This window comes from Giraffa tippelskirchi, chromosome 1 (assembly GCF_054371585.1).
Source record: "Giraffa tippelskirchi isolate mGirTip1 chromosome 1, T2T-mGirTip1v1.2.pri, whole genome shotgun sequence".
NCBI classification, from domain to species: Eukaryota; Metazoa; Chordata; class Mammalia; order Artiodactyla; family Giraffidae; genus Giraffa; species Giraffa tippelskirchi.
In genome coordinates this window covers 167,493,186-167,512,515 of record NC_137275.1, presented here as the reverse complement: position 1 = coordinate 167,512,515, position 19,330 = coordinate 167,493,186, and the positions used below count along the sequence as shown (strand labels likewise).

At 37.9% G+C, this 19,330-nt stretch overlaps 1 protein-coding gene across 5 annotated transcripts in view; it reads right to left on the bottom strand.

Annotated features, from left to right (window-relative positions):
• The window catches only part of TMC1 (transmembrane channel like 1), a 390,992-nt gene that overhangs the window by 3,240 nt on the left and 368,422 nt on the right, over window positions 1-19,330 (bottom strand). For all 5 annotated transcript variants that reach the window (XM_081505441.1, XM_081505443.1, XM_081505442.1 and 2 more), the window contains 5 exons: window positions 15,136-15,203; window positions 9,049-9,288; window positions 4,042-4,167; window positions 591-669; window positions 433-484 (listed from right to left, as the gene is read on the bottom strand). In XM_081505441.1, the coding sequence (XP_081361567.1) occupies window positions 433-484; window positions 591-669; window positions 4,042-4,167; window positions 9,049-9,288; window positions 15,136-15,203 (565 nt within the window). The remainder of the gene's footprint in view (window positions 1-432; window positions 485-590; window positions 670-4,041; window positions 4,168-9,048; window positions 9,289-15,135; window positions 15,204-19,330) is intronic.

Sequence of the window (19,330 nt, the reverse complement as noted above, 5' to 3'; positions counted from 1 at the left end):
AATGAATTAGAGAACACTCTGGGAAGTCAATAATGATGAACCCAGAGGATTCTATTAGTATCTTCCCAATGTGTCTATATATAAAAATGGTCAAAATGGGCAGGAGAGATTGTACATCTGTCTCTGCTATATGTATAACTATATGGATGTTTTCTTCATCTTCCATCAGTTAGTAAAAGCCCTTTTCTATCACTAATGCTACTTTTATGTTCCTGAATTTTTCTTTGTCTTTTCTTTCTCCCACTGGAAAAGAACCGAACTCTCTGGATACGAAGCCTGAAAGGGCTGAAAAGGTGGACTGTAAAGAGTATAAGATGACTTGCTGTGGCAATAATGCCTCTCTGCATCAAATGCCCCATTTTGAGAGGGAAAAATAAGGAAGAGCATGCTGTTTGTAGGGAGAAAAGAATGCAAACATAACAGAGCTCAAACCTGCTCGTGCAGCTGCCTTTTTCTTGTTTCGCATTTTGTTCTCCAAAGCTTGCTAGCAATAAAAAATAGTAAAGAAGAAGAACATGAGATTTCCTGGTGTTTTCTACAACTTGACATGAATGAAGACAAATATTTCTCTGAAACATATTGTATCCTACCTGTTTCATCTTCTTTTTTAGATCCAAATTTGCTGCCTTCTGGCCCTTTGCAGTAGCATTGAGATAATAGATGGTCAAACTAAATTCAAAAAATAAAATAAAATGTATGGTATTTTTCAGTTCCTCAAGATTCTGCTTAAATTTACATTAATTAAATCATAGAATATTGGCCCTGGAGTGACTTTAAGATATTTTCTACTCCGAACTTCTATTATGTAGATAAAGACTGAAGTACAGAAAGGTGAAGAAGCATGTTCAGAACTACACAGTGACTAGGGTGGACCTGGGAAATGGCACCTAAGACTCCTCCTTCACAGCCCAAGGCATTCTGTCTGACATATCTTACTGCCTAATTTTAGCTGCTCCTTGGAAATGTAGTAATATAATTTTATGTTATAATTAAAAAAAGCATTTTAAATCGATACCAATGGCATCCAAGGGAAGAGGAAATCTCTTGAAGCTTAGGGAATGTGTAGAATAAAAAGGAGACTGACTCTCCACTTTCAATTCCCACCTTGGGCTTTTACAACTAAGACTATAATCCTCAGTCATAGTTAATTAACATGGCCTTTTTATCCATAGGATGTATTGTTTGCCTTTCTCTCTCCTTCAAAAGAAAATGTCTCAGAGAAGAATAGTCTTGGCATATAAGTGACATTTACATTTCTCAAAAGAGCAAATTCCAGCCAAACATTTTTGCAAAAATAAACACATTCATCTTCACTTAAAGCAAAACAAACAAAGGAAGAAATGCAGTTAAAAAAAAAGGTAACTGGCATTGCCCTTTATTGCAAATAACTGGATACTGAACACATTGTCTCTACTCCAACACGTCAGATCATAACCTTTATGAGCCATCTGCTGCTAGCAACACAGTTATTGATATCGTTTCTGCTGGGTTTATTTCTTATACAAGAGTTGGAACTTTGAATGACATTATATACCTGAAAACATCTGGTATAATATCTGGCATGAAGTAGGTGCTCAATAAATGTGTGTGTGTATTACAAGAATTTTCTTAGAAAAGTGCCTGGATTTGGAGGAAGAACTCAAAGACCTCACAAATCATTTGCAGACTGTAATTCTGTATTCATTCATCACTTTTTCTGTCTTGAAATGCACCTTCAGTGAGGAATACTCATAGATCATTTTTCAGTCTCCAAAGGAATGAAACTGCCTGCAGAGAATGAGCTTAAACTCAGTTACCCCAAAACCATCCAAGTTGATTGAATATGATTCACTGGGGAAATTCAAAATGCTTGTAAACATTCTCTAATTAAAGGTAATAAAAAGCCAAACCAATTATATGGACACCGTTAAGTGTTGAAGATGAAATCGCAGTATCTGAAATATCAAATCAACAATAAACTGAAATTCAAGTTTAAAATCAGAACGTCAGAACTAAAATCAACCTTGTGGGACATCTATTTGATCTTACATCCTGCCAGTTTCCATCTAGACAGTCCGTATCAGGGGTTGTCAAACTATGGCCTCCAGGGCAAATCTGACTCCCAGCCTGTTATGTATGACCCATGAACTAAGATTGGTTTTTATATTTTAAAATAGTTATAAAAGTATTTAAATAATATCCTCAACTTTGCCTCTTGGATCACAAAGCCTGAAGTATCTACTATTAATATCTTGGACCTTTAAGGAAAAGTGTGCTGACCATGGCTGTAGAACATCTCAGACAAGTGGCTTCCAACTCTCATGAGCGTATTCACTCAGCCTGAACTGAGTGTTCAGTGCTAAAAAAGTAGAGGGGAATAAGAGGTGGGGAATAAGAAGACATGGGCTTTAATTATTAGCCATTTGATTTGGGGCACATCTTCCATGTGCTTTCAATAATATGATTAATGTGGCCAACTTCTTAAGGTTATTGTGGAAATTAAATGGGTTAATATATGGATTGTGCCTAGAACAAGGGCAGTGTTCATTCCTCTCCCATACCCCCAAGGCAGCTTATTAAATCTTTAATTAGCGGCATTAGAACAATGTTGCTTCTTAGCTTAGAAATAAATCTGTCTCTCACTAAGTTAAGAATATAGTCATAAAATCTGACATTAAGTTTTGTGTGTGTGTGTTTTAAAACAAGACCTCCTTTATACCACAAAAGCCACATGATACTTAATATGGTCTCCATAGCTGCTGTATCATAAAAACTCAGAGAAGGAAAATCACTTCCAGGGCTATCTGGGGAAACATGTTGCCTCCAGCAGGTTATGTTCTAACACATCTGCACCAGAGATTCACTATCAGATTCGTAATGCCATCCCATGATCAAGGTTCTGTAATACATAAAATAATCTGTTTTACTGTTTAATTATCCCTACAGGCTATTAGCTCTCCCTCAAAGAAGGCATCATGGTGTAAGAGGTGAGTGCTGGATTTACTGTCAAAGCCTTCCTATCATTTTGCTGTATTCTCACCTAGGGAAAAACCAGTTCCTGCCTCTAAGTCTGTTTCTCAATTTATAAACTTGAGGATGACACCTGCCATCACGGATGTGGCTTGTGACCACTCAACCACTGCAGAGACAATCACAACAACTTGGCCCAGAACCCAGTTCATTTACTTAAACCACTGGGAGTTCTCTCCCTGAGATTTCCTAGTTTTACCTTTATTTAAACAAATCAGAGTGTCAGAGTGTCCACAAGAGTGGCTTCACTGACTGAGAGCAGTAGCAGTTCCAGACTTTTCATTTATGAGGGACTTGGGGTTTGAAAGGAAGGGCTGGGGCACTTTTTGTAGCTCTTCCATAGGAAGCATATTTTCTTTGCTTAGAATGTAAGTTTATCTGTGGTGGCCAAGAGTCAGAAACCAAAGAAAGTCATATGGGAATGAAAGCCCCCTCTCAAGTTGCCCTTTGGCTATCACCTCTGACTTTGAAAGGAAAGACTAAATGACCTTTCCAAGAGCCTTCTGGTCCTCTGATTCTATTATGGGCAGACACAGTTATTGATGGCCTTCTAGGAACAAGGACAGGGTAATTTTTAAGACCCTTTAAGCCTTCAGCCCTGAAATACAGCCTATAGGGCCCTCAAGGGGAATATTAACTTAGAGGCTCATCATTTCTATGTGTTTACAGCCATCTGCTTTATGGAAAAAGAGGTGGAAGGCAGGGGCGGGAGGGAAGCCTGATGTGCTGATTAGATTTAGCATTTATGTTTCCCTTGCCTTAGCTGTTTACTGATAATTATTTTGGTTACTTGGGAACAAATCTTATAATCCTAGGCTGGCAAATACAGATGCAGATGGCTATGAATTACATGCAATAGGATGAGAATATGGCTCATGAATTTTAGCCTCTCACCACCACGTAATCAGTGCTGAATTTGGTTAGGTTACAGCACAACCCCTGGGGAGAAAGAGAGAGTTGAAAACACTGAAACTTAAAAGGAGCAGGAAGAACATCACAAAGGCTCTTTCTATGAGGAGGGAAAGCACATACCCCATGACCAAAACAACAGCAATAACCAGTCCAGGATTAGAAAGCTGTCTCAAGATCTTTGCCATCCAGCTTGGAAAATCATGCTCCAGCGTTTCTCCAATGACTTCAAACATCCTATTTTTGCCACTGAAAAAAAGAGAGACGTTTATTTAAAACAGATGTAAAAACCATGGTTACAGCAAGAAAACAAGAAATTTTTCTCAAACACTGCCTAAGTACTCTTTCAGGTTAGAAATCTGCTGCTTAGCTACAACTCCTGATACTTTGAACTCATACTGTCAACATATGGTTAAGATATGAGAAATGTTATACCAATGCAAACACAGAGCCCAAGCAGTTAGGAAATTAATCATAGAATCAGGAGATACATATTTTTTTTAAATTTTTATTGGAACATAGTTGATTTACAACATTGTGTTAGTTTCAGGTGTACCTCAAAGTAAATCATTTACACATATACATTCATCCACTCTTTTTTAGATTCTTTTCCCATGTAGGTCATTTAGCAGATTTCCCTGTGCTATACAGTAGGTCTTTATTAGTTATCTATTTTGTATATAGTAGTGTGTATATCGGAGAAGGCAATGGCAACCCACTCCAGTATTCTTGCCTGGAGAATCCCAGGGATGGGGGAGCCTGGTGGGCTGCCGTCTATGGGGTCGCACAGAGTCGGACATGACTGAAGCAACTTAGCAGCAGCAGCAGCAGCAGCAGTGTGTATATGTCAATCTTAATCTCCCAATTTATCCCTCTCCCCCAGGAGAAGACTTTTTAAAGTTATATTTCTAAGATTTGGGTTACTTTATGAATAAATATATAAAATATGAATATAAAAGTAATATCCATCATGCAGAATTATTTTTTTCTGAATATGCATATAGATTTTGCTATGAAAATGTGTCATTTTCAGAAAAGATACTGAATTTTTTACCAGCAAATTGTATGTATCATGAGAATAAAGGTTAGCATAACACTGAGTAGAATATTTTCATTTTACTTTTGTCTTTTGATCTTTCTACATTCTTAACCGCTAAATAAACGTGACCCACAAGTTCCAGATCAGATTATTTTCTCTCCTGATCTAACTAATTATATCTTTTAGTAGACTGAAAGTGACTTCAAGTATCTTGTCAGGAGTCACTAGACTACAGATATATAAATTTTGCTTCACAAATTATAGATCTACACAATAATTAGCAAAACCTATGATACATAAGAGGGAATGAAGAAATTGACAATTAAGATTGACAATTCAAGATTGTATCAACCTGTCCCACCAAAGTTTATTCTTTGTCATCCATTCTAGCTGACCATGCTTTACCATGACATATGGAATATAGCCAGAGTGAGGAGACAGGCAGAGAGGACAAGAGAAGATAGAACAACCCACCCCCCACCCTTCTCTAGCCTCTCGGGCTATGGCTAATGAATATCAGACTGGGGAAACTGGAATTTTACAAAATCATTCTTACCCATAAAGTCTTCTCTGCATCTAGTATATAGGAAATGTGAAGCTATTAGCATCTTTGAGGATTCTTGGGTGCCTTTTCCAGGTTAGGTCTCTTACCAGGAGTCCAGATCTTTTATTATATACAAACTTTAGAAGCATCTATAAATCCCAGCAGTCCGTTTTTTTGACAGGTTAACCAAAATATGTCACTTTATAATATTCCCAGAAGTCTCTTCCAGCCTGCTGTGAGTATACAGCTAAGTGAAATGCTACTGAACTTAAATTTACAGCTCTCTTGGGCATAGCTCCATCCACCCCAGATTAAAACAGTCTATGTCTGTCTTTTCAGCCAGATGGAAAGGCCCACCTAACCAGAATTGATGCCCAACATACCCCTACATCTCCTCTAGTGCTTAGTGCACCGTAAACATTCTTCATTCATTAATTCAAATTACAGGCCAACACTCTACTGTGTGTGGACTTTTGAAATGAAAATATTCTGTCCCCAAGCTGTAGGGCTTCCTTTGTGGCTCAGCTGGTAAAGAATATGCCTGAAATGCAGGAGACCAGGGTTGATCCCTGGGTTGGGAAGATCCCCTGGAGAAGGGAAAGGCTACCCACTCCAGTATTCTGGCCTAGAGAATTCCATGGACTGTATAGTCCATGGGGTCACAAAGAGTTGGACATGACTGACCAACTTTCACTTTCAAGCTGTAGAAGTCAGCTACACTATTAAGAAAAATTGATACATCAAATGAGTAATGTAATAACAGTGTCATGATACGCAATATAAACCTATACATATTATATGATCTCAGTATGAAGTCTGCATAAAAAAGAACACGTAACACAAAATGCCAAAAGGCTGAGAGTTGTTATTTCGGGTCTTTGCGGTTATGGCTAGTGTGTATTTTCATGTGAAAATATTTTTATAATTTCCAGATTTTCTAGGATAAACACATGTTACCTTTGCAGCTAGATGAAAATACATAAAGTTATCATTACCATAATGTAGCAAGGAGGTGTGTGAGAACCTGTGTGTGTGTGTGTTCAGTCGCTTCAGTCATGCTTGACTCTTTGCGACCCCATGGACCGTAGTCCCCCAGGCTCCTCTGTCTATGGGATTTTCCTGGCAAGGATACTGAGGTGGGTTGCCATTTCCTTCCCTAGGTGTGAGAACCTAGAGAACTAGAAATTGTTCAGAATTATTAGTGAGGGCGCTCTGGGGAGAAGCATCAAGTGTCAGGAAATGTGGTAGAGCAATTAGAAGAATTTTCTTCATCTGGACACCAAAGAAATCATTTTTTAACTGTCAAACTGTTAAGGTAAATTCACTTCATGGCCTATTGGAATAATTTTCTGGAAAATTCCCCTCTCTGACCAGTTGTTATGAAACCAGAACAAGCAGAATACCTCATCAAATTGCTTTGCAGAATTGGTCTTCTAAGGTATTGTAGTCATCTTACCTGAAAACGTACCTGCATTTGGGAGAGGTTGGCCATGATCGTGTCCCCATTAATCTACCTCAAATGCATGTTTATCAATTTGCTGCCCACCCAGGTGCCAAGTAGGGTCAAACACCCCTCTCTAGGCAGGCTGGGCAGACCACCTCGAACTCAGGATCCCTTAGGATGGCAAGCCATGAGGTTCCTACTATTACATGTTTTCTCACGTCACTACCAAAGTAGGAAAATACTTTAAACTTTAAAATCCAATGAATAAATCAAGTATACATTCTTTTGCTCCAGGAAAAGTAGACTAAATAGGACAGATATATCCCTTTCCCAATGCTCCACTAAGAATATTTACATTTCCTTCTTGATCTCAAAATAGTCATATATATATGACTATATACATATGACTACACACACACACACACACACACACACACACACTGTTAATTTGCCAAAGTTTGCCAATTTGGAAACAGTTGGTCAAAATCAGACACTATTCCTTAGATACAGACTAATTTTTATTAATAAAATAATAGTAACTCAGTGTGATTTAAAAAGGGAAGAAGAATTAGGCTTCAAAAGCTGAAACTGTGCAGTAACTAGCTCAATGATATTTTTAATATCAATGGACATTTCTTACCACTGCCCAGCTCCATGTTGGCCTTGTAGGGTTTCCTTTGAAGACAGCTAAATCGATTTTTCTGAGAAGGATCCACTTTCAATTAAAAAGTTAAAACATATCCTGGATATTTAATTGTGTGGGTGATTTCCAATTAACTAAAGTTTTTAGATGGCTCATCTCTTTCTATCCTGAGCAATTGCTTTCAAAACTGCAGTTTCACATTTAGCCCCCAGATGTCACTGTTTGCATTATTTATTTCAGCCCACCTGGGTGGGGCAGGGAAACAGGACTTGTCAATTTCAGCTTTCTGACTATGTGTGACAGGATTCCAGCAGTTTTGGCTTAATCAGTAGGCTTAACGTTTTCTTTCTTTCTTTTCCAGTAGAGCAGTAATTACAGACTGTTATTAAAATGAAAATATCTCTTTTATACTTAAGTCTGTGAGCAAGGAAATTTGACTTCAACAACTTGGTTCTGAAGGCATGAAGGAGAAATTACGTATGTCCATTATTGTATCATACTTGTCATTCACATGACTTTTCACATTCTCATTTCCTCACTGAAAAGTAGAAATAACTCAGATGCATGCTGATCAGTGACTCAACATGCCAAGATTCACGGGGGAACTTGTGGTAGAATGAAATCAATCCTCCAGACCTGAAATCTTTGCTTTCTTAGTTAAGTGTCACAGAGAGATCTCTGTCATGAGAACTGTATAGAAGTATATTTCTAAGTTAAAGAGCCTTCTTGACTCTTTATTACTGACTTGAGTGATTTATCCTTGTTATTTGAGGAGAATATACATGAGAAGCATCCTTAAACTTTTTACTAGCATGTAGAATTTGGATTATAAATGATGTGACTCTCTTTATATACATTATTATCTGATAATGATCCCACTTCCTAAGTATCTTGTGGAGTAATTTTTCTTTCTTTCTCCTCCCTCCATCCCACCTTCCTCTTTCCTTCCCTCCCTCCTTCCCTTTCTTCATTTCTTCCCTCTCTCTCTCTTGCCCCTTCATCCCTCCCTCCCTCTGATCCTTCCCTCCTTCCTCTCTTCCTTCCTATTTTTATTTTTTTCAACTAAGTGGTTCGTGTTAGAAGTAATAGTAGCTTTCCAGTGTCTGACTGAGATGACCTAGCACCAAGAAAATGTTCACATATAGACTAGTGTAATCAAACCTTTCTCTTTGCTATCTCCTTATATGGAAATAGCTCAGATTCATTGTACATATTTCACGTGGGCAGAGCCTGAAGCTGTTAAATTATTTTCCCTTTTATGACTGCCAGTGAAAATAGATGGATCTTGCTTAAGAATTTCCATGCCCCATACTGAGTCTGAATACTCCAAAGATATCATTCCTATAGACCAAAATGTCGTTGCTTGGGGGAAAAAAATGATCGCTTATACAATGAGTGACCATTTTTATCTCCACCTCTGAAAGAAAACTATGCCCAAAAGGAATCACAAAGGTACGAACCTGAAGGGGCCACAATCAAAAGATGGTGGGAGGGATACGATCATGTACAGGACGGGCATGGTGGACAGGAAGAGGATGAGCAAGAGCATTCCCAGGTAGAAGTTATTTGATCTGGAAGCTTTGAAGACTCTGGCCTCAGGAACATTGCAACACATCACAGCCCAGCACTGGAAGTACATGGATGTATGGAGCCGAAGGATATTGATGCCGGGGAGGCTGGGAGCGAAGAAGGAGCCCATCCTAAAAAGAAGAACAGAACTCTTCTCACCATGGAGCTTCACTCCACAACAAAGTCACCAAGCATTTGTTTATTTTACATTGTGTTTATTTGCCAAAGGCAGAAATGTGTTGCCACTTTTCAGTCACATAAACCCTTTACGTTAACAAACTTAATTTATTTCCATCTCTTGTACACATTCTACCATCTTCCTGATTATTTCAGGTATTGCACATAAGTCTTTCACACAAACTATGTTGATCACTCACTATATCCACTTATTATTGGTAAATTTAAACAACAGACCAAACAATATATTACATTCATTTTACTTCTCTCTTCGACTTCTAAAAACAGTTTACTTAACCTTAATGTTCATATCATTGATTAATATATCGAAAAATTTAGCTTCAAAAAAACTCCTCTCCAAAAATTAAAAATTAGCTTTTTTTTTATAAGTAACTCTTAAAGCTACCCATTATATTCAAATAAACTGCAAATGTGTGTTAATTATTTTTTCATGGATAGTTAATTTTTACTTAATGAAAGAAAATGTTAAAATAAGTTTTTCTTGTGTTCTTTTCTATTTGTGGTGTTTATGGTATTTTAGAGCCAATGGAATTGTGTATCTGTGCCTAATAAGGTACTATGTTTTGTTGATATGCAATTGCAGGCTTTATGTGTTTTTGAGATGAAAATTCAACACATCCATTTAATTTTGTTTATCTGTTTATTCTCTTACTTCCAGGACTTTTGGTCCTGGAAGTCCACTGATCTGTACATGCAATTTTTAAAAAGTATTTTAACATGGCACTTTTAAACAGGAACCATTTGGGTAAGGTCACTCTTAACTTGCTGACTTCAGTGGTTATTTCAACAAAATAAATTTCAACTTCCATTGATGAAAAAATCCATTAGCACCATAAAGCCACATTAATGGGAATTTATTAATCCAAAATCCAAAAGTGGATACATGCACACTTTTTTCAGAAATATAAGCAGTGTCCTATCTTTTAAACTGTCCCAAATATAATAAAATCCAGCAATTCTAGATAGGGTTTGCACATTCTATTTCCTGGTTACATGGAATAATTGTTTTGATCAATCCAATATAGATTTGGTATATTGTAAGGCAGAGACATTACTTTGTCAACAAAGGTCTGTCTAGTCAAGGCTATGGTTTTTCCAGTAGTCATGTATGGATGTGAGAGTTAGACTATAAAGAAAGCTGAGTGCCGAAGAATTGATGCTTTTGAACTGTGGTATTGGTGCAGACTCTTGAGAGTCCCTTGGACTGCAAGGAGATCCAACCAGTCCATCCTAAAGGAGATCAGTCCTGGGTGTTCACTGGAAGGACTGATGTTGAAGCTGAAACTCCAATACTTTGGCCACCTGAGCAAAGAGCTGACTCATTGGAAAAGACCCTGATGCTGGGAAAGATTGAGGGCAGGAGGAGAAGGGGACGACAGAGGATGAGATGGCTGGATGACATCACCAACTCGATGGACACGGGTTTGGGTAGACTCTGGCAGTTGGTGATGGACGGGGAGGCCTGGTGTGCTGCGGTTCACGGGGTCGCAAAGAGTCGGACATGACTGAGCGACTGAACTGAAGGCGTAAGGGGTTGAGTTAGATGAAGAAGTTATTTTCTGCTATAATTGAACTTGTACAACCCAACATTAAACCATTTCATTGAAAAGTGATAATTTGTTACAGTTTGTGCTGTCTTGTTGGTAGGTTCCCATACAACAGATCTGAAAAATATTTAAACATACTAAATTGACCAAAGACTCTGTAGAAAGATGGACTATTTTTTAAAAAATGGTATGGACTTTGAGTGATGATGATTTGTCCATGTAGGCTCATCAATTATAACAAATGTACAGCATTTTGGAAGATGTCAACAGAGGCTGTGCATGGGTAGGGGTAGGAGGTATATGGGAACTCTGTACTTTCCATTCAAACTTGCAGTGAATCTTTAACTTCTCTAAGATATAAGGTTCATTAGTTTTTTAAAAATGAAGGTAAACTTTGGAACAACCTGGAACCCCAGAAATGTTAGTAGGTGAGTGAGTGACAGTCCCAGCTGAGGAGTCATAATTACAAAGCACTAGATTATATTCCCAAATGTCAATGCTTGTAATGCAATATACTTACAGATTATGCTTGCCCCCTCCTCAAAGTCAGGCTTAGCCATGTGATTTGTTTTGGCCAGTAAATTAGAGATAAAAATGAAGTGTCTCACTACTGGGTGAAAACTTTAATAATGCTGTGGAGTTTTTGTTCTCTTCTCTCTCTGCTGCTCTGACCAGTGATGCTCCAGAGGGATCCTGTTCTGTCCCGGTCTATGAGTCTATAGTGAGAGTAACGTACAGGAGCAGAGTCCTTTACCAACTCACATTTCACATGGAGTAAACAAGAAATAAACTTTTCCTTTTCTAAGTCACTAAGATTTGGGGATTGTATTTCATTGGTACACAACTTAGTCTATCCTAAGACGATTTTACACATAATTCAAGATGCAAACTTGTCTAATGTCACATACATGTGTATCTATACATAGGCATGTGTCATTTATCTGTATGCACACATGTATATTCATATACATAAGTGCATCTATAGGTAAATAAGTTTAAGAATTTCAAAATAAATATCACACAGGCATTTGAACAAATGACTCAAGAACATTAACCTAGAAAGAGAGATGCCAGCACAGTGATATCTGAATCTTAAAGCTCATTCCATCTTTGCCTGCTACTCACTAATCAGCTTAGCTCACTAAGTCCCTTACTCAGACCTGATCCCATCATCTGTCAGTTGAAGATCACTGTAATACCTTAGCCTTATAAAATGCTTTTCTTCCAAGAAGATCAAAGCAAATGAAAGCTTCTTTTATTTAGCTCTCCTTATTATTCTAGTGACATGGTACGTGTCAAGTAAATTACCCACATTTGATCAAGTAAGAAATAGCGAGATAGCAGACTGTGACAAGACTGGCAGGGAGATACAGGAGACAGTGTTCGAACAATGTCCAAACCCATCTTCTTTCTCACTGTGTGTTCTCTGCTACGGCTACAACCTGCTCTGATAAAGACATGATCTGCTTCCATCATTTAAAAATATGATTACAAAACCTGTGCTGTCTGTTTTAAAAATATGTGGGTAATATAGTTTCACTGATCAGTTCAGTTTAGTCGTTCAGTCGTGTCCGACTCATTGCGACCCCACAGACTGCAGCACGCCAGGCTTCCCTGTCTATCACCAACTCCAGGAGCTTGCTCAAACTCATGTCCATCAAATCGGTGATGCCATCCAACCATCTCATCCTGTGTCATCCCATTCTCCTGCCTTCAATCTTGCCCAGCATCAGGGTCTTTTCTAATGAGTCAGTTCTTCGCATCAGGTGGCCAAAGTATTGTAGTTTCAGCTTCAGCATCAGACCTTCCAGTGAATATTCAGGACTGATTTCCTTTACGATTGACTGGTTTGATCTCCTTGCAGTTCAAGGGACTCTCAAGAGTATTCTCCAACACCACAGTTGAAAAGCATCAATTTTTTGGCGCTCAGCTTTCTTTATAGTTCGGCTCTCACATCCATACATGAATACTGGAAAAACCATAGCTTGGACTAGACGGACCTTTGTCAGCAAAATAATGTCTCTGCTTTTTAATATGCTGTCTAGGTTGCTCATAGCTTTTCTTCCAAGGAGCTGATACTGATCATATTAGCCAATTCATAACAAAATGGATTTTACCTATGATTGTTTGACAATTGTTTATATCTGTGTAAATAGCCTTCACTACTCAGAAACTCCTAAAGCAGTTATTGAACATCTCCAGTCACAAACCAGTAATATTGAACACAAAATCTCCATACACTTTCAATCGTTTCTGTAGAAAATGGCAAAATTCGGGTATCAGATCCTTATGCCTCATAAAATAGTCTGAGTACAAGGGAGCCTACTAAACTTGAACTACACATTCCCCACATCACATCCCTACCCCCTCACCAGTGTTCTGGGAAGGAGGAAAAGACTGGTTGTACAAAGGATTGACCCAAAAGTGAATGATGGTTTTTTGCTTCTAGAACTCTGGGAAGCATGTAAATGTCTTATACACTCAAAAAATAGAATCACTTTCTAAAGTCCTCTTCAAACTAACCAGAAGCAAGATTTGACCAATATCTCAAGGATGAATATAGAAAAAGTGATAGTATAATGGTACTACAAAGATTCTGGTGACGGGTTTGCCCAAGAACTGAAGAGTATTTTTTTTTTTTGGATATTTAAGAATTTCAGTATGAATAATAGTGAACTAAAGAGTGGTAAAATTACAGGTGAAACCAATCAGGACACAATTATAAGAGCTTTGCTCACAATGACAACAAATTTCTAGGTCAATCTGTTGTCTTCATTATGAAAGCACAGGAGAGAAACATGCAGCATATGTCTGTACAAATGGTGCCCACCAGGCCTGAGGGATTTATGACACTCTGCATAAGAGCCAAGGAATTTTAAAACTGGTAGAAGGCAGTGGTTTCCCATTACCCCAACAGCAGTGTTGGCCATTTTCTGCCATGACAGCAGAATCCCCTACAGGAGACAAAAGATCAGAAGATGAGCCCTTTGCTGTCTCCGTAGACAGTCACACATTGAGCCACCTTGACTTTCCTCTCTGCCTGGAGAAGGATGTCTTTCACTCCTTAATGACTTTCTGGACATATGAGCCATAAATAATCTGTAAAACTTGGAAAGCAAGAGAAGAGGAATCATATTTTTAAACATACCTGACAATGGAGAAGAGGATCTCTTTATAGTCTTCCCTTCACAGGGCTTGACCTAGTGAGGCCCAGGAATTTGACGGGCCCCAACACAGGATGATGGAGCCCTTGACTATAGTCTTTAGTTTATTTAAGCAAGATCATTTTAACATTTGCAGAGAGGTCTGCTTTCACAAAGGTTTAACAATTCAGACTAGCCGTGGTTGTAGGAGTTGAGTAACATATGAAGCTCATGCAAAACTGACCCCAATAACATATAGCATATGTACTTAGGACAATGGTGTGATCACTGGCACAATATTTGTCCTGTGTCAATGGGATAAGGAAGCTCAGTTATAACTGCTTGTTGGTTGATATGTGTTAGTTAAGAGTGACAGATTTTCAAGACACATGGTCCCCAGGTGAATTTACTGCTATGATTCAATTCTTATAGTCAAAAATGTTTTCTACTGTATCAACTCATCTTAACCTGTCAGGATTTACAGTGAAAATGCTCTCATTTAATAAAAGATATGACAATCCTTTGTACATCAGAAGAAATCATTTTGATATGCAAATGGCCCCATGAAACAAGTTACCAAAAAAAAAAAAATCATATTTCTAACTAAACCTTCCTAAAACATGTGTTTCATCTCTATCAAGTATTGAATTCAGTAAGGTAATATTTTTTTAAAGTAGCTATAAATTCCATTTAAAATATATACAATAGTGACCACAAGTAAGTTTCTCAGAAAGATCTTATATTAATTTCTTTCATTCTTAACATCTAGTCATGGGATCATTAATGTTTCACTGTGAGATCCTAGTGTCACAAGACATAAAACTATAAAAAGCATTCAAATAATCTAGAAGCCAGAACCTAGACTCCCAGTATTTGATGAAAAAGTGCTCTGCAAAACAGGCAGATGCCTTATAGAATTAAGACTTCAAATCTGGACAGAAAAGTAAACTCTACATAGCCATTCACTCTGAAAAACAAATGCTGAGTTAGGCACTGATTGTGGACTTCTCTGACACCAGGCTACCATGCTTTGTGCAATAATGATCTTGCAGGCTTGTTTCAAGTGATGAATTGCCCACAGTTGGCTTACCAGATCATTCCTTGATTGAAGATCAGAGCAAGGACATTGCCGCTGATGTCAAACTCAGTGTATGAAGGCTAGAGCAGACAGATATTCATATATGGATTAGCATCTCAAATGGCAAAAATTGAAAGGCAAGTTTTTTCATATTTTTGTACAGGTATGATTAGACTCTCAACTACTTTCTCGAAGCAACAACAGCAGAATAATCAATATAATAAATAACTAGCAATAAATAATATAAAGCATCCTTTTTAACACCGCAAGACTTATTTTTAAAGGCTATCATTTGATGCTGTGGAAGTGTGGTGAGACAGGCTTTCATATGTTGCTGGCGAAGGTAAAACTTGGCATACGTTTACAGAAAACAATTTGACAATATATGATTCTTTTTGACCCTGTAAATTTACTTCCAGAAATTTGTTTTAACAAATTAATCCTAAATGCTGATGAATTTTAAGAAGCAGAGATGAAACCATGTAAATGTCCAACATTGGATAAGTTAAATAGAGTATAACTATGCTATGATATATATTGCAGCTAATTACAATCACTGTTGGTAGGATATTTACATACCCAAGAGAAAACTATGCTCTAAGGTTAAACAAAAAACATGTAAACATTATTTTTTCAACTCAATACAGAACTATGCATAAAGAAAAAACTTAAAAGTGATCAGTATATTAATAGTTTTTATATGTAGGTGATAGATTATACCTTGTTTTAAGTTTTGCATACTTAAAATATTTTTCAACAAAAAAATGTGAATTTCTTTTACAATAAAAAAATAGAGCTAGAAATACAACAAAGTTAAAGAAGTCATTCAACTCAATGTCCAGTGTTCATATCCTAGATAATACCATCATGTTCAGGGCAACAGCACCAGGTTGTTCTTTGTATGCAGACACCACCAACTGGAGGTAAGCTGGGCATTTCAGACCAAAGGTTTCCTAGTGATACATTAGGCATCTTAGAAGGAAAACCCTACCCATGGAGTAATGCTAGTTAGCCACAATAAAGCTGGCTCTACTTAATTTGATATAGGGAATAATCAATCAGGAAATCGACTAATTGGTAACAAGAGAAAAAGAGAACAGCAAAAAATATAACGTGAGAGGACCATGAAGACAGAGTAATAGAGTGCCAGGACCCAATTACAGCCCCAGATCCTGACATCGGCAGATGTGGCTTCAGACCATGTGTATCCTCATAATAACTCCCTCCTCAGCACATATATACACACGCGCGCACACACACACACACACACACATACACATACACACAGAGATAACCTGAGAGTGTATCAGTTCTCCTTAAACCCAAGAGTCCAAAAATATGTTTGTAAGAAGACAGAATAGGTCTCTGATTTGGAACCCCAACAAATCTTTCACATATTTTGAACACTCTGCCTCAAGAATTCTTGAATCCAGGCATCAACGTTGTCACTTCCCCAAAGGCAGGAGTACTCTCCTAGTTAACTGAAAGATATGGACGATGTGCCTCATGACAGATTCAGGGAGTAAATGGCAAATCTGATATAACAAGAATGGTTAAATAGCAAGATATAATAATACTATGATACATAATGAAATAATAAATATCCATATATATTTGGCAGGACAAAGATGACAGGTGATTTCAAGGCAAGTTCACTAAAGATATTACTAAAGAATATACAGTGTTTCACTTAGTTTGCAGATGGAGAAGCTTAATGTAGGATGCAAAGAGGTTCAGGTGACAGTTTTTGTTCTAAAATCAACAATGAGAAAAGTGTGGTTTTCATGGAAAAATGAAGAAGATGAATTGCTTCTAATCTGGAGAAACGTTAGCTCTGAGTCTTTCTCTTTTTCAGGAGCCCTTTGCTCTGCATCAACTTCCCTTTTCTCCTGGAGCCCTGTGAGATCACAGAACACGTGTGACAAATGCTCAGTCGGTGGCCTGCACCATCTGTGGCCTTGAAACGGCTCTTCTCTCTATCCATTTATGAATCAAACCTTCAACCTTGGCCTCTTTAGAAGAGTGTCAGATTTAGCCCACCAAACTGAGGAAAATGAAAAAAGTTCAAACGTTCAGAAGTACATTTCTTTTATTTTCATAAGCACATAAACCTCTTAAAGGCCATCTGAGATGAGATATTTTTATAACCAAGTGACTAGAAAAGCACAAAGGACACACTAGGAACCCCTGGCCTCATACCGTGTGTGCAGCAGGGGCAGCTGAAGGAATGACATCTTTGATGCATAAATTGATTAACTAGATTCAGAGAAAGGGTAGAGGGCCCCTACTGTGCCAGCGGGTTTGTGGTACAGACACTTGCCTGGGATTCGGATCCTAGTAGGAGCCTTTGCCTGCCGTTTCCTAGCTGGGTGAGCTGAGCCAGTCACTGATTAATTCAGGCCTCAGTTTCCTCACAGACAGATTGATGGAATGAACTAGATCAGAGGTTGGTGCATTATGGCTTAGGAGCCAAATCTGGCCACCAACAGTTCTTGTGGATAAAGTGCTTTTTTAGAACATAGCTGCATTCATTCATTTATGTATTGTCTATTGCTGTTTGGGATGAAAACAGGAGTTTAATAGGTACAACAGAGACCATATCGCTTGATGCAAGGAAAATCACTCATTTTCCTCTATGACTACACTTATTCATGAAACTCCCCCCAGCCCCACCCCCACAAACCAAGCGTTTCTGTCTGTAGACATCAACTGAATGTCCTACAATTTAACTCAATTCAGACACTAACAGACCCCACAGGTTAAGGTCTCGTTTCCACAAGACCCATTCATTGAAAGTTAAGGTTGTCATCTATGCTGACTAGAGATTCCCATGACTCCCTCATCAGGTTTGATCATTTGCTAGAACAGCTCACAGGTCTCAGGAAAACTGTTTACTAGATTACTGGTTTATTATAAAAGGATACAACTCAGGAATAGCCAGTTAAAAAAAAAGATGCATGGGCAAGGTGCAGGGGAAAGAGTACAGTGTTTCTTTGCCTTCTCCAAGTGCACCCTCTTCCCAGCCCCTCAGTATATTCAGCAACCTGAAAGTTCTCCAAACCCCAAGGTTCAGAGATTTTTATGGAGACTTCATCACATGGACAAAACCAATCATTAACTCAGTTTCCAGCCTCTCTCCTTTTCCTGATGGATGGGGGAATACGGTTGAAATTTCCAAGCTTCTAATTATGGCCAGGTCTTTTACCGACCAGCTTCCTATCCAGGAGCCCACCAGGAGCTGCCTCATTGGAACAAAAAATGCTCCTATTATCCAAGATATCCAAAGGAATTTAGGAACTCTGCATCAAGTGTCAGGGCTAAAGACCAAATATAAGAATTCAAGATGTTCTTAGCACCTTCAAAATTAGGAAACTACACAGATTTTAGGAGCTCTGGCCAAGAACTGGGATAAAAACCAAAATATATTTCTTATTACGTCACAATAACATACCTGCAGAAATGAAAATACTTACTATGCAGTCTTTTACAGAGAAAGTTTGCTTACTTCTAGATAATTTCTAAGATCCCTTTCTAATCTAAAATCTGTTATTGATTGACTCAGTTATTAAAGAATTGCTTCTCTCTAAGCACCTTAAAAATGGAATTTATATTCCATGTATTAAATTCAGAAATCCACACTCTAAAAACAGAACAAATGTAAGAAAGCAAACACATACACACAGAGTGTGAAATTCAAGGCTCATTCTTTTCAAGGTGAATTTTTTTAAAATATGAGATAACATTATAATTTCCTGTTTAAGCCAATGCATTCATGAGTGTAAACCAATTTGCAAAGTTTGCCTCTAAAACATAAAAAGGTTAAAAGTAAATGATGCTTGAGGGAAAAAAAACAGGTTTTCTTGAAACCTGAGATAACAAAATGATTCAAATGGAATAAATGTAAAGAAGTCTCTAAGGGCTGCTCATCTGTAATAAGATTTTTAGGAACTAGCAACAGGAGAACATATTTGTATTGGGGTTGAGGTCCATAATAGTCAAGGAACTAGAAATTATGTTGCTTTATTTTTAGACCTTTGTTTGAGGTGGGCTAGAGTCAGTTAGCTACCCAGAAAGAAGACTTACGGTACTCACTAGACTAAAAAGTCTGAGAAAATTCATTCTCTCTCTGCAAATTTAGTTATTTCTGGCAAATCATCAACCTCTGGATATTGTGAAATGAAACTCAGGATCTCAGAGGTAATTCTGT